Genomic DNA, 12,917 nt, shown 5'->3' on the forward strand with positions numbered 1-12,917 from the left:
AATGCATAACGATAATTATCAGTGTCTTCAAATAACAAGATCTGGATATGGATATATTCATATCGCATCGGTGGGGCTCTACAAGTGATTCTCGGAACTTTATTATCTTTCTACTATTTTGAAAACTGGAACTTGAATCTCTGGAGTCTGATATTTGAAGAAATTCTTATGCAGACTGGTTTTCATTTCTAGTTACCTCACTCCAAAAGAGTTCTTCCAGTATAAGGTCCGGTCAGCGCTCGCTTCTCTGCCACATTGTGACATTTCCCACACCCAACGAATTCAGTGCCAATCTTTTTACGCTTGAGAACGAGTATCAAAAATTTCCATAATTAGTCCCTCAATGATATGTGTGCATGACAAGCCCCGCGGCGACGTTGCGTACTGATGTTGCCGCCTGCCTCTCTAATCGCAAAGGCGGGTGGCCAGTGCACTCATCATAAGGCTGGCTGATAAGGGTAGGCGGCTTTCTTTCTCGTGCGAACGAGGCGGAGGAGTCGTTATCGCAGTACTACTTACGGCTTAAAGTTAATTGAATGTCAGGATTTGACACTTTCCACGGGAGATTAATTAAGATACATGTTTTGCCCTTGTGATACCCGGATTGGCTTCGATTTTACATGTTGATGCGAAGAGATGGAGAAAAATAGCATGCCGTTGCACATCAGCTTTGTTATCCGTGCCGTGGTGGCAGAGTGTTGCAGCTGTTTAAACATCGGCCGTAATGACGGGTCCTGAATTTTCCCTTCGCCGGCGTACATAACGATAATTTTCATTCGTAGGAAATGTTTTGTTACTTTTCGACAACCTACATATACGGAACAGAAGTATGATTTTGACTCGAGTGTACCGGGCAAGAAAACCGCAACGTCAAATTTACTTTCGATTATGAAAACGAAAAATACTGTTCGCGTCGAGGAAAGAAGAGTTCGGAAGAAGAGTTTTCTTTGGTGTTCAAGAAGCGACGGCTCTTTGTGCTATGAAGTGTTTTGTTGGGAGAAATTAGAGTGAAGTTCATCCTAACCGCAATGTTTCAGCATATGGTGTCGTACATATTGTGATGTATGTTGCAATGAATTTGATGTCGTTGGACTTCAGTGCATATTGAAACAAAGTCGTTAAACTAGCCTTCAGGATTGAAGCAAAAGATACTTTATCAATTAGTAAGAGTTTCTTGTAGTTGGCAAACTGGTTCCAAACTGGTGACAAACATTCTAATTTCTAAATGATTATTGTTTACTATTTTGTGTCACCAATTCCGAAATTGATAACTGGATAATTTATAGGCAACTGCACTAGATGTGTTGTGTTATTACTTACTGGTTTTTGAACGGGGCTCCCTTGGTCCATCGACGGTCACCTTGATTGCTTTGGTGTAAGTTGTCACTTGTGGTGGGGTGGTGGAGACGGTAATTGAAAGAGTGAAGCTTTTCCCTGAAAAACAAAACAATAGGAACTTTGAATTCGAGGTTTGCGAACTAATTCTAAAGAAAGCATATCATGTGTTTTGATCTAGCGACATACTACTAAGTTAAAAATCAAATTAAATTCCAGTGGAACATTGAAATTGAAAAACATTTTAATGTCTTATCATCAACATAACACTCTGGATACTAGTATCCAAGAAAAGTTAAATGTTAAATAAAAATGCAATCTTATTCTAATATCTTATCATTCTAATCAGAATATCGTTTCGAATTTTCTTTCCATTCTCATCGACAAGTACATTCAACAGATATCATTCGACGGACTACAAGCCATCCTTCGTTTGTGGTTGAAGTTAATAATTTCCACTCGTTCTATTCATATTGCTCATGGCACTTTCTTCTTCCTGTAAGCACAGCATACGTTTGGGTTAGTTATAAATTTACCATGCAGAGTTCGTCTTCGTCTTTCCGATGTTGGAGCATTTTCCATTTTCTTCGAAGAATGTTCTACGAAAGATTTCCAGACCAGTTGTTGTGGAATGAGCCATCCTGCAGTTTGTCAGCAAGTGGTTTAACCTCTTGGTCACTGTAGAGTTTTCCGAAGCAATGGAGTCCAATTACTCGTTCAATTAAAGAAGGTTACAATTACATGAACACTTGCTGCTTTACACAATTATGTTCTTTCTCGTGTGTGAAGCAATGTGCATTACATTACAGGTATCAGAGAAGTCTTTCTACAGATAGAGTCTTAATTTTTGTAGGAAACAAAGCGCTTGAAATTTATCTGCATTGGCGTTTAAGAGAGGTACTTAATTTGCTGTTTTACAGCTGCGGTTCCAGTTTCAATGCAGAAGGCATCATGCTGCCATTGAAGCCAACACGCCCGGCTAGTTATATTGTTGTAGGCGGTTCCTCTAAAACCGCTAAACGTTGGTTACGTGTTGCTCTACGGCACTGGGGAATATATTTCATTGTTGTAAATAACGGCCATTAATTATTTTTGCCCATTCCTTCAAAATCATCTCTCTATACAGCATCGGTCTGGGACAAATGAAGAGTAATAGAGGTTCTCTCACCTCGGGATTCAGCGGCTCGAATCTAAAGGATCAAACACTTGCACCTCCAGCTTCAGCGCGCAGAGAAATGGATTGCCCAGATGGGTTTTTGAGAACAAAGCGCACACGCTTGGGCTCAAAAGATCTGAGGGAACGGCTTGCAGTGCAGCAAAGTGTGAGCAGATTATGACGTCGTAAAAATGATTTAAGCTGTGATTTAAAAATATTAAAGTAGCATTAACACTTCATTTTAAATGCTTTGAAGAATCGCGTTGAGTAATTTACGAACGCGCACCTTGGTAATCGATTACGTTTCCCCCATGACACGTTTTGCTACCTTCGGGAGCTTGATCAGTGGAAGGTAAAAACACAAATTTATTCACTTAACGATGTTGGTGTCTTACTTGTCCTAAACATACTTTTGGGATTAAGTCTAAAAATTTTGATTTAATAAATGTGAAAATGCACCGAAAATTTGTATTCTATTATCTTTCATTAAATTTTCATGAATTGAAAAAAATATTGAACCCATTTTTTCACAAAACTAAGTTTTTGTCACTAACTCCCCTTCGCGTTTGACCTTCTCAAATATAATAAAACATTTGAGTTCCTCAAAGCCTGACCTATAGGTACCTTCTATATAAAAATAATTCTAGCAGTAACCATATGACTTTTCACTTAGGTTTGGTACATGCGGAAGGCCATAAGCCCCATAAAGACTCATCGACTTTAATTACTGCTCCTTGTTCCTCGAAACCGCTGCCGGCGGCGCGCGCACACTCACTTTCAGCTGAACCGGCGGTACGGAAGGAAAACCTCCCTGGTCTGACAACCTCAAACCCGAAATTTCATAATTTATAGGTGCAAATCAAAGTTTGCGGCGAGCAAATGTTTGGCCCAGTTTAACTGCCACACCGCAGCAGAGCCGCTGGGCCGGTCGTCACCACCGCATAAAACCCACTAACCTGGAAGTTGTCAGTTGTATTCTCGGTCCCTCGGTCATTCATTTCGGAAGAATTGCTGAAAATCAATTAGCTATGAAACCAAACCGAAGTGTTTGGTTTTCTCAGTGTGGTTAATCTCTCCCAATGGGCTGCCGCCCATGAATTTCATATGGATGAAGATAAAGTCGTCTCCGCCGTCGGCAATGTTGGCCGACGGCAGCGCGGCGGTATCTTTACCAGTCGACATGGAACGCATAATGTCGGTTAGTAGGAACTTAAGACTATGTTGTCTGTTTTTTTTTTTCGAACACGCCACACCGGAACCAACACAGGAACGGAAAGTGGGTAAACGACACCTACGTAGATGGGTTGGGGTGTAATTTTGTAAACTGAACTACACACAATTTTGTGGTACAAAAAGTTAACTTCTAATAAAGGTTGAATTTTGGTATGAGTTCGTCGGTTAGCAGACACTAAGGCAATTGTTTGGTGTATGCTGGTAGACTAAGGAACATTAGTTTCTGAATTAGGGTTGAAAAAATAAAGAAGGGTTAAACCAAATGTCGTAACTCGATTTTAGATCCTAGGTGAGCAAGTCAAATAGATTTATTTGATAACAAAAATATGTCAGATATACTTTGGCACAGTCTTACATTTCTTCTTTTCCAATTGCGCTACACTCCAACTGAAACTTGGCCTGCTTTCCCACTTTGCGTTATATTAGTTGTTGATTGAAAAGGTTTTCTATACTTGTCATTGCACGAATATGATGCTTGTGTGGCTAGCATAATGAGTACACTACAGAACTCAGTCGAAACTGAAAAAACTTGAAATTATTTTTCAATTTTTAAAGTGAGTAATGTTTCAGTAGTTTCGAAATAACGGAAGCATTGTCTCACTTAAACACTTTAGTTAATAAAAAATGAGGTCTTCATTGGGTTCCTTCATTAGCGAAAGTATACTTCCGGACCTTCTCTCCTATAAGACTTTTATATAAAAAGAATTTGCAGATCAAATTTGAACACAACATGTTATAGATATCCTTTTATTCGTAAGAAAGCAATTAGAGGTGTGCGCCGGTCCGATATTCGTCGGCGGCGGCGTTTGTCAGAATATTTTTTTTGCATTTTTTCGGGATATTTTCCGCCGAAAGCCATTTTAGCCGGTGGCGGCGGCTGCGTGAATCGGCGTGGCGATTTTTTAATTACGTTTCTTTTTTTTTGCATTTTTTCGGGATATTTTCAAGACATTAAAGAAAGGATCTTCTGAATTTCGCATGAAAAATTTAATTAACTTCTCCAGAAAATTCTATAAGTTTTTCCGAAATTTGGAAGTTATTTTCGGATTTTCCACGGGAACTACTTTGAAGTTTCGATAAATTTTTGGAATTACCAAGAGAAGCTCTTTGAAATTCTTAAATAAGATTGTTTGGAATATCAGCAGAAAATTCGTCGCAATTTACATGAGAAACTTCAGAATTTTCACGAAAAATTGCTCTTAACTTCTACAGGAAAATCTTCGGAAATTCACGGAAAGTTTCTGTTGAGTAAGCTTCGAAATTTGTATTCATAATTGCATAATAATTGCAGGAGAGTGTTTTAACGTTGACTTTCTTAGTCTAGAGTAATAAGGTTTGGCATGGCCAACGATAAAACAGTAAATTCTTATGAATTTCTGCGAGAGGCTCTTAAGATTTTACAAGGAAAATTCTCTTGAACTTTCATGAAAAGTTCTCCGTTAGTTTAACGGAAACTTCTTTAGAATTTTCGCGGAGGATTGTTCAAAATGTAGATTTCAATACAAAAAATCTTTGGGTTTCAACAAAAAATGGTTCGGAATTATTGGATTTCTAACGAAAATGCTTTTTACAGTTGACGTTCGATAACTGAAAGTCATTTAACTGCAATGCTTTTAACTGCAATTCGGTAGTTACATCAGTTTTGCAGTTATCGGACAGCTGAACATCAAAACGATGTCAAAGTCGATTATTTGCATTGCGCTGCAAAATCAGGTGCACTTCTATTGCATCTGACGTCGTTTTACAATTATTTGACGTTTAGAATGCGTCGCAGTTATCGAACGGCATTCGATAACTGAAACGAAAACATGTTGCAGTTATTGAACGACTAGTGTATTGTCCAAAAGAAATTCTTGGGAAATTCCATTTGCCGAAAGCGACATACGGCCGAACTGGTAAGTCGTTTGCCCTAATTGGTCGTTTGGCCGAATAGGTCATCAGCCTAAAAAGACCGTTTGGCCGAAATGGTCGGTTAATAGAATGCGTCATTTGGCCGAAAATATCGTTTGGGCCAACAGGTCATACGGCCAAATATCCAAAACTGACCGTTGTTGAACACCCATCATACTTAACAAAGAGCAATCAAACTTTTTGAAGAAGACACCGATGTCGAAACGTTGAACAAAATTTTTAATTTAAAATTAAAAATATCCATCCGTTTGGCCTAATGACATTTACTTTGAAAAGGCCTTTTTATCAAACGACCGTTGAACGAAATTTCGTAACCTCTACTTTTCAAGTCGATACTGGCCTTTAAGTCAAAATTAATCTACCCAATTCCCATTAAGCCGAACTGAACGTTTATCCGAAACTGTTCTCAGGTCAAAAATGCTTTGATTAAAAATGTACTTTGACCGAAGGCGGTATACAGCCAAAAGTGACATTCAGCCGAACTGTTAATTTGGCAGAAAAAATCGTTTTACCGAATTGATCATTTAACCAGAAATGCCGTTTGGTAGAAATACTCGTTTGGCCCGAAAATGTCTTTTCTGCAAAACAACCCTTCCGGCCAAACGGATATTTTTGTCAAATGACCTATTCGGCTGATCGTCTTTTTGGGAAAATGATCAATTGAGCCGAACGACACTTTTCAAACAAGGTTGCAGAAAGGACATTCTTTGGCCAAACGGCTTTTTCTACCAAATGACAATTCTTACCAAACGGAATTTTTGGTCATACGACTTTTTCAGCCGAAGGTCATTTTCAGCCAAATGAACTGCTAGATCAAACAACTTTTTACAAGTTTTGCTTTCAGCCAAACTACATTTTCGGTCAAACCAGTTTTGACCTGATAACAGTTTCCGTTAAACGTTTAGTTTTGCTATATGGTACTTGGCTAGATGTCTTTTAGTCTTTTGGCATATGGGCCAGTATCGACTTAAAAATAGAGAGGCTACGGAATTTAGCTCAATGATCAATTGACAAAAAGTCTATTTCGCCAAACGAATGGCCATTTTTGACCATATCACCCGTTCAGTCCTTTGGACCAAGTGACATTTCGGCTAAATGGACCATTCTGTCAAAAAAACATTTCGGCTAAACGGCATTTCGACCTGCTAGGGCATACGGCTCTTTCGGCCAAATTACCAGTTCGACCGTCTGTCGCTTTCGGTCAATGGAACTTCCCAAGAATTTCTTATCATAAATAAAAAGAATTTTCTGAAGAAATCCAAAAAAATCCTCAAAAAATCCGAGTTCTCGTGTTTTAAAGTTGATTATGCCAAACTAGCCGTCTAGTGATGAACTTATGAACTCTTATGAAGGATAAAAAACTAGCCGTCTTGAATAATCTAGTTTGACAAAGTCAACGTTAAAGCGTCCCTTTTACCAGTTACAATTTTCTATGTAAATTCCAAAGAATACTCCACAAAAAGTCAAAACGAACTTTCCGTGGATATTCCGAATATTTTCCTGTAGGAATTTTGAACAACTCCCCGTGAAAACTATGAAAAGATTCTCATGAAAATTCCAAACAATTTTCCTTGGTAGATCCTAAGAGCTATTCTTGGTAATTCCAAAGAAAATTAAAAGTAGTTCCCGTGGAAAATCTGAAAAAAAAATCCATATGAATATTCTGGAAAAACTTGAAGAATTTTCTAAGAAAGTTCATTAATTTTTTGAGGCGAAGAACAAAAGATTCTCCCGTTAATGTTTTGAAAACATCTAAAATAACCAATTTAGCCGAACGACACTTTCGACCGAATGTCCATTTCGGCCAAAGAGCATTTTCGGCTATTAAGCTATTCGGCCAACCATTTTTTTCAGCCAAAGGAACTATTCGACCAAATGACATTCTCGGCTAAATAACATATTTTGATTTTGACATCAAATTAATAGGGTATCTGTTCCTATATCAATAACAATAAGGCAATGCACATATGAAATGCATTGATTTCTCACACAATAATCAAGAAACATGAGAATAATTATGCTCGGCTCATGTAATTTTTAATTGAAAACAATTTGGTAACTTCAAAAATTTATTTTTCATTACATTATAGAAGTATTTAGCTAAAAATCATCATCACCGCCAAGTACCTATTTCAATAACATTCAAAAACAGTTAATCCTATGCCTGTACCTATATCAATAATACTGTTTCCAACAAAAAATACGCACACTATTACTTGTGTGTATCCGTAACGATATGATTGCAGTGATGCCGAATTCTACAATGTTTTGTATTTGAGTTGAAATATAATTACAAAATTGCTGTTTTTGTTGCAGTTTTCCATCTTCTCAGTTCAATTTTGTGTTTGTCATAATTTATCTTTTCGATATAATTTATTTTACAAACATAAGAGTTGAATTTTACAGTGAAAGTTCATTCAAGCGCTTTGAAATAAAAAATCTAGGTCGGCAACCCTTGAGAGTACTGCAAGCCATGTAAACAGTTTGGAATACGGACAAGGATAATTTAGACGTTGTTCGAAATAAACCTATATCAAACTATAGGAAATCGAGTTGGTTTTTAAAAAATAATTATATTCATAGTGAAAACGTGATGTGCTTTATGTGATGTGAAGTGAATTTTGAAGGGATAGAATTGTTTTAGCTTGAAATTAAGTGGAAAACAACGGCGTGAAAACAGATGAATCTGCTAGTAGCAATCGAGCAGTGCATCAAACCATCAGTTCAGAGGTAGGAAAATGATAATAAAAGTGCTTTATAATTTTATCTTTTAATATTTTGATTCTTGTGAATTAAAACATTGCTCAAACAAAATCTTGAGTAATATTCCAAACATTCAAGAATGTGCTCCATCCATTATTGTGTACATACGATGTGAGAAATTGTAAATAAATTGATTTTTTATTTGGTTTATCGACGGTTGGGATTGATATACGGGCTGTTATTAATATGGGAACAGATACCCTACATAATTTGTTTTCAATTATGAATTATCATGATTGATTACATATTTTGATCTCATTTTGCTGTAAATTACTAAGGCTGTGGACCAATCCACCGATTTGTTCAACTTAAAGTTAAAATTTGACAGTTCAATGGTTATTTCTCCGTGGTTAAAAACAGTGTGCCGCTCAAAGCTCACAAGCTCAAATCCTGGTGTCAGGTGGGACACAAACCAGACCTGACACGACGGCCCTCCGACAAGACAGGAGGTTTGCGCAGGCCCAATAAGCCGCCTGGAAAACCAATAATTACAAGCAATATAAGAGATAATACGACTCGATATAATCGGCAAAGACCTAGGCGACGAATAAAGGATCACGATTGGAAGCTTGGAACATGGAACTGCAAGTCGCTAGGTTTCGCAGCTTGCGACAGGATGATCTACGATGAATTACATCCCCGCAACGACGTCGTGGCGCTGCAGAAGATTTGCTGGACATGACAGAAAGTGTGGAAAAGCGGGCATCGAGCGGCTACCTTCTACCAAAGCTGTGGCACCACCAACGAGCTGGGAACCGGCTTCATAGTGCTGGGTGAGATGCGCCAACGTGTGATTAGGTGGCAGCTAATCAACGCAAGGATGTGCAAGCTGAGGATAAAAGGCCGTTTCTTCAACTATAGCATCATCAACGTGCACTGCCCACACGAAGGGAGACTGGACGACGAGAAAGAAGCGTTCTACGCACGATGGATCGGGTGATGTGTGCAGTTCGAGTTTCAGGGGCATTCTCGAGTCCCTTCGAAACGCGCAGATGGTTACGGCAAGGTGATGGTCTTTCGTGTCGGGTATTCATCATCGCTTTGGAGGAAGTAATACGAAGGGCAGGGACTGAGACTATCATGGCACGTAACTTTGAGAGGATGGAGGAAGCCTACATCAGACTGAAAAGCGAAGTTAAACAGATTGGACTAGTCATCAACACGTCGAAGACGAAGTACATGATAGGAAGAGGCTCAAGAGAGGTCAATGTAAGCCACCCACCACGAGTTTCTATCGGTGGTGACGAAATCGAGGTGGTTGAAGAATTCGTGTAGTTGGGCTCGTACGTACTTTGGACTCCACAAAACGCTCCGATCGAATAGAGTTCGCCGCCGTACCAAACTGACAATCTACAAAACGCTTATTAGATCGGTGGTTCTCTACGGACACGAGACCTGAACGTTGCTCGTGGAGGACCAACGTGCACTGGGAGTTTTCGAAAGAAAAGTGCTGCGTACCATCTATGGTGGGATGCAGATGGTGGACGGTACATGGAAGAGGCGAATAAACCGTGAGTTGTATCAGCTGTTGAGAGAACCATCCATCGTTCACACCGCGAAAATCAGAAGACTGCGGTGGGCCGGGCACGTAGCCAGAATGTCGAACAGTAATCCGGTGAAAATGGTTCTTGACAACGATCCGACGGGAACAAGAAGGCGAGGTGCACAGCGGGCAAGGTGGATCGATCAGGTGGAGGACGATTTGCGGACCCTCCGTAGACTGCGTGGTTGGCGAAGTGCAGCCATGGACCGAGCTGAATGGAGAAGACTTTTATGAAATGCACAGGCCACTCCGGCCTAAGTCTGGTAATAAGTAAAAAATAGATTCAATGTCCACGCTTCGATGTATTTAACATCTTTATCAAGGACTAGCGAAAGAAACCCAGCTTTGCACGGGTGTTGAAAATGTCAAAATGAACTATTTGCAGCATCGCACTCTAGATCAATTTCCGTGCCTTTGTTTTGTTATCCTCAATTGCTTACTCAAACTTGTATTCTAATGATTTTTTACATTTCCCCGTTAAATTCACCAACTTTTTATATATACAAACCTTGCGAATCCCAAAACGAATCGATTAGGGAAAAAATCTTGCAAATCGGTCAACCCGTTCGCGAGGAAAATCGTCAGGAAGGAAATCTCAACTCATTTTTATTATATAGAAGATTTACAAGTTTTCTCAGTCGAAAGATTCTCTCCGAAGAATTAGAAATTGTCCACAAAAAATTAGGAAATTGCCAATAAAGAAATAAGAGTAACACTAATAAAAAAGTACCCCTATGTCTGCTTCTGCTGCGATGTCCTGCTGGATTCCAGTCCATCCCTTGCTCGAAGATTTCGTCTCTGCTCATTCGTAATGTGTGCCGACCCACCTCCATTTACGCTCTCGAATTTCTGACGATATCGGTTTTTGATGGTATCTCAGAGCTCAGCATTCGAGATTCAATTGTAAGGTTGATAAATACTTGCAGTTTCTGCATAATCTCTGCTGATCAGAGCCTTAAATATTCGAATATTTTTGGTGAAGCCCATCGGCCTTCTTTGTCACCCTCACTTCGTACATATTCATATTCGGCTGAACATTGATAATTTCCGATCAAATATCAGTCAGTGAGTATTCATTTAGATTTCGTAAACTAATAAATTACTGTAAAACTGAACACTTAAATGTTGATTTCAACAATAACTCACATAGATCTGACTTCAACATTAAACTAAGGGACAATTTTAGTGCCAAAAGTCAACATAATCAAGGCCAATTATGTTTTCTTTAAACACAGGGACCATTCTCAGTACTAGTCAAATGAATGAATATGTGAAGAAGAAAACTGAGTAAGTCATTCTATGTTTTGAATAGTCATGCGACGTTTGTCAATATTCGGCCTGAAGTTGCTTCGTGAAGGTGAATATTTTATGCTCTGCTGCTGATACACACCAAGTCTCACCGGCTATAACAACACAGGTTTTACGTTTGAGTTGAATATTCGAAATTTGGTCAACGCACTAATCTGATTGGATCTTCATACATTTCGTAAACTCGCAAAAGCAGCCCTAGCCTTCTTGATCCGTGCTCCTTTGTCAATCTTGGTTCCACCGTCCAACGCTAACTGGCTGCCAAGATATTGAAAGTTTTCGACCTTCTCCACTGGATGCCCGGCTACCGTAACGTTGGAGGGGTTGTTTGTGTTTACATCCAACGATTTGGTCTTGTTGAGGTTGATGATGAGTCCCGCCGTTGAGAAGCGTCGTCGTTCAGCTGCATATCAGAGCGCCGTTGTGCTAAAGTAGTAGAAAAATATCATCAGCCAAATCGAAGTCGTTTAGATGCTCCATAGTAATAGGCTGCCAGAGCAGCCCACGGTTTGGTACACAGTCAATCGCGATCTCGTGGATTACGATGATAAACAGTAGCGGAGATAGAATACATCCTTGCCTCACTCCAGCGACTACCCGGATTTGGTCAGACAATGCTCCGTTATGCAGGACTCTGCACGTAAAAGCTTCGTACTGCGCTTCGATGAAGCCGACGATGAAGCCACACAGATTTTCGTGGTTCAGACCATCGAATGCTTTTTCATAGTCAATGAATGCCAGGTAGAGGGAGTCTTGGAATTCGTTGACTTGCTCCATATTGATTTGGAGCGTAACAATATGGCCCATACATGGTCTTCCTGGGCGGAATCAATTCACAGTAACATGATGCCTCGCCAATTGTCGCACACAGCCAGATCTTTTTGGGACCTTTACTAAGACGCTCTGCATCCAGTCACCCGGAAAAGTTGCGGTTTCCGAGATAGCATGTGGTCAGCTTTGAGCATCTCTGCCGAAATGCGATCGACCCCGGGACCTTTGTTGGACTTTATGCTAAGGATGGCTGCTTCAATCTCCTGCAATGATGTTGACGCGGGTAATGCGTCACACCCTTGGCGGGTCATGCCGAGATGTTGATGGTTGGTCGGGCATTGAAACTTGAAGAAGTTGTTCGAAATGCTCGAACCAACGTTTCAGCTGATCAGTTGGGTTGATGAGTAACTGACCTTCACCGGCATCCTCGGATTCATCCTTGCTCCACTCAGGCGTCGTGAGATATCGTAGAGGAGGCGAATATCGCCAGTTGTTGCAGCTTTCTCCCCTTCGTCGGCCAGGGAGTCCACCCACGCTCGCTTGTCCCGTCTGCAGCAGCGTTTAACTTCCTTCTCTAGAGCCGAATACCGTTGACGGGACTCGTACTTGGCTGCTCTGGTTCTTGCCCGCTCTATCGCGGCCTTTGCTTCTCTACGCTCCTCGATTTTCCGCCAGGTTGCATCCGTAATCCACTCCTTCCGCTGAGTGCGCAGCTCACCCAGGTTGTTCTCGCTTGTTTCGATAAAGGCATTCTTGATGGCCGGCGTGTGTTGAATCGATGTCCGAGTCTCTCCTCCCGCCACCAAATCCGAGCAATGCGTAATCGGATGTGCGTTTATTCCGCGCGCTGCGCTGCTTCATGCGTTGCCATCTGTGCCAGTTTATCTTGCGGAGCTA

The 12,917-nt window shown here is 40.3% G+C and overlaps 1 protein-coding gene across 1 annotated transcript in view; it reads right to left on the reverse strand.

Moving 5' to 3' along the window:
• Nucleotides 1-12,917, reverse strand: part of LOC134205551 (protein lozenge-like) — a 187,910-nt gene that overhangs the window by 128,808 nt on the left and 46,185 nt on the right. The window contains exon 4 of the mRNA XM_062680877.1: nucleotides 1,321-1,434. Coding sequence (XP_062536861.1) covers nucleotides 1,321-1,434 — 114 coding nt within the window. The remainder of the gene's footprint in view (nucleotides 1-1,320; nucleotides 1,435-12,917) is intronic.

This window comes from Armigeres subalbatus, chromosome 1, assembly GCF_024139115.2.
Source record: "Armigeres subalbatus isolate Guangzhou_Male chromosome 1, GZ_Asu_2, whole genome shotgun sequence".
In the NCBI taxonomy this organism is placed as follows: Eukaryota; Metazoa; Arthropoda; class Insecta; order Diptera; family Culicidae; genus Armigeres; species Armigeres subalbatus.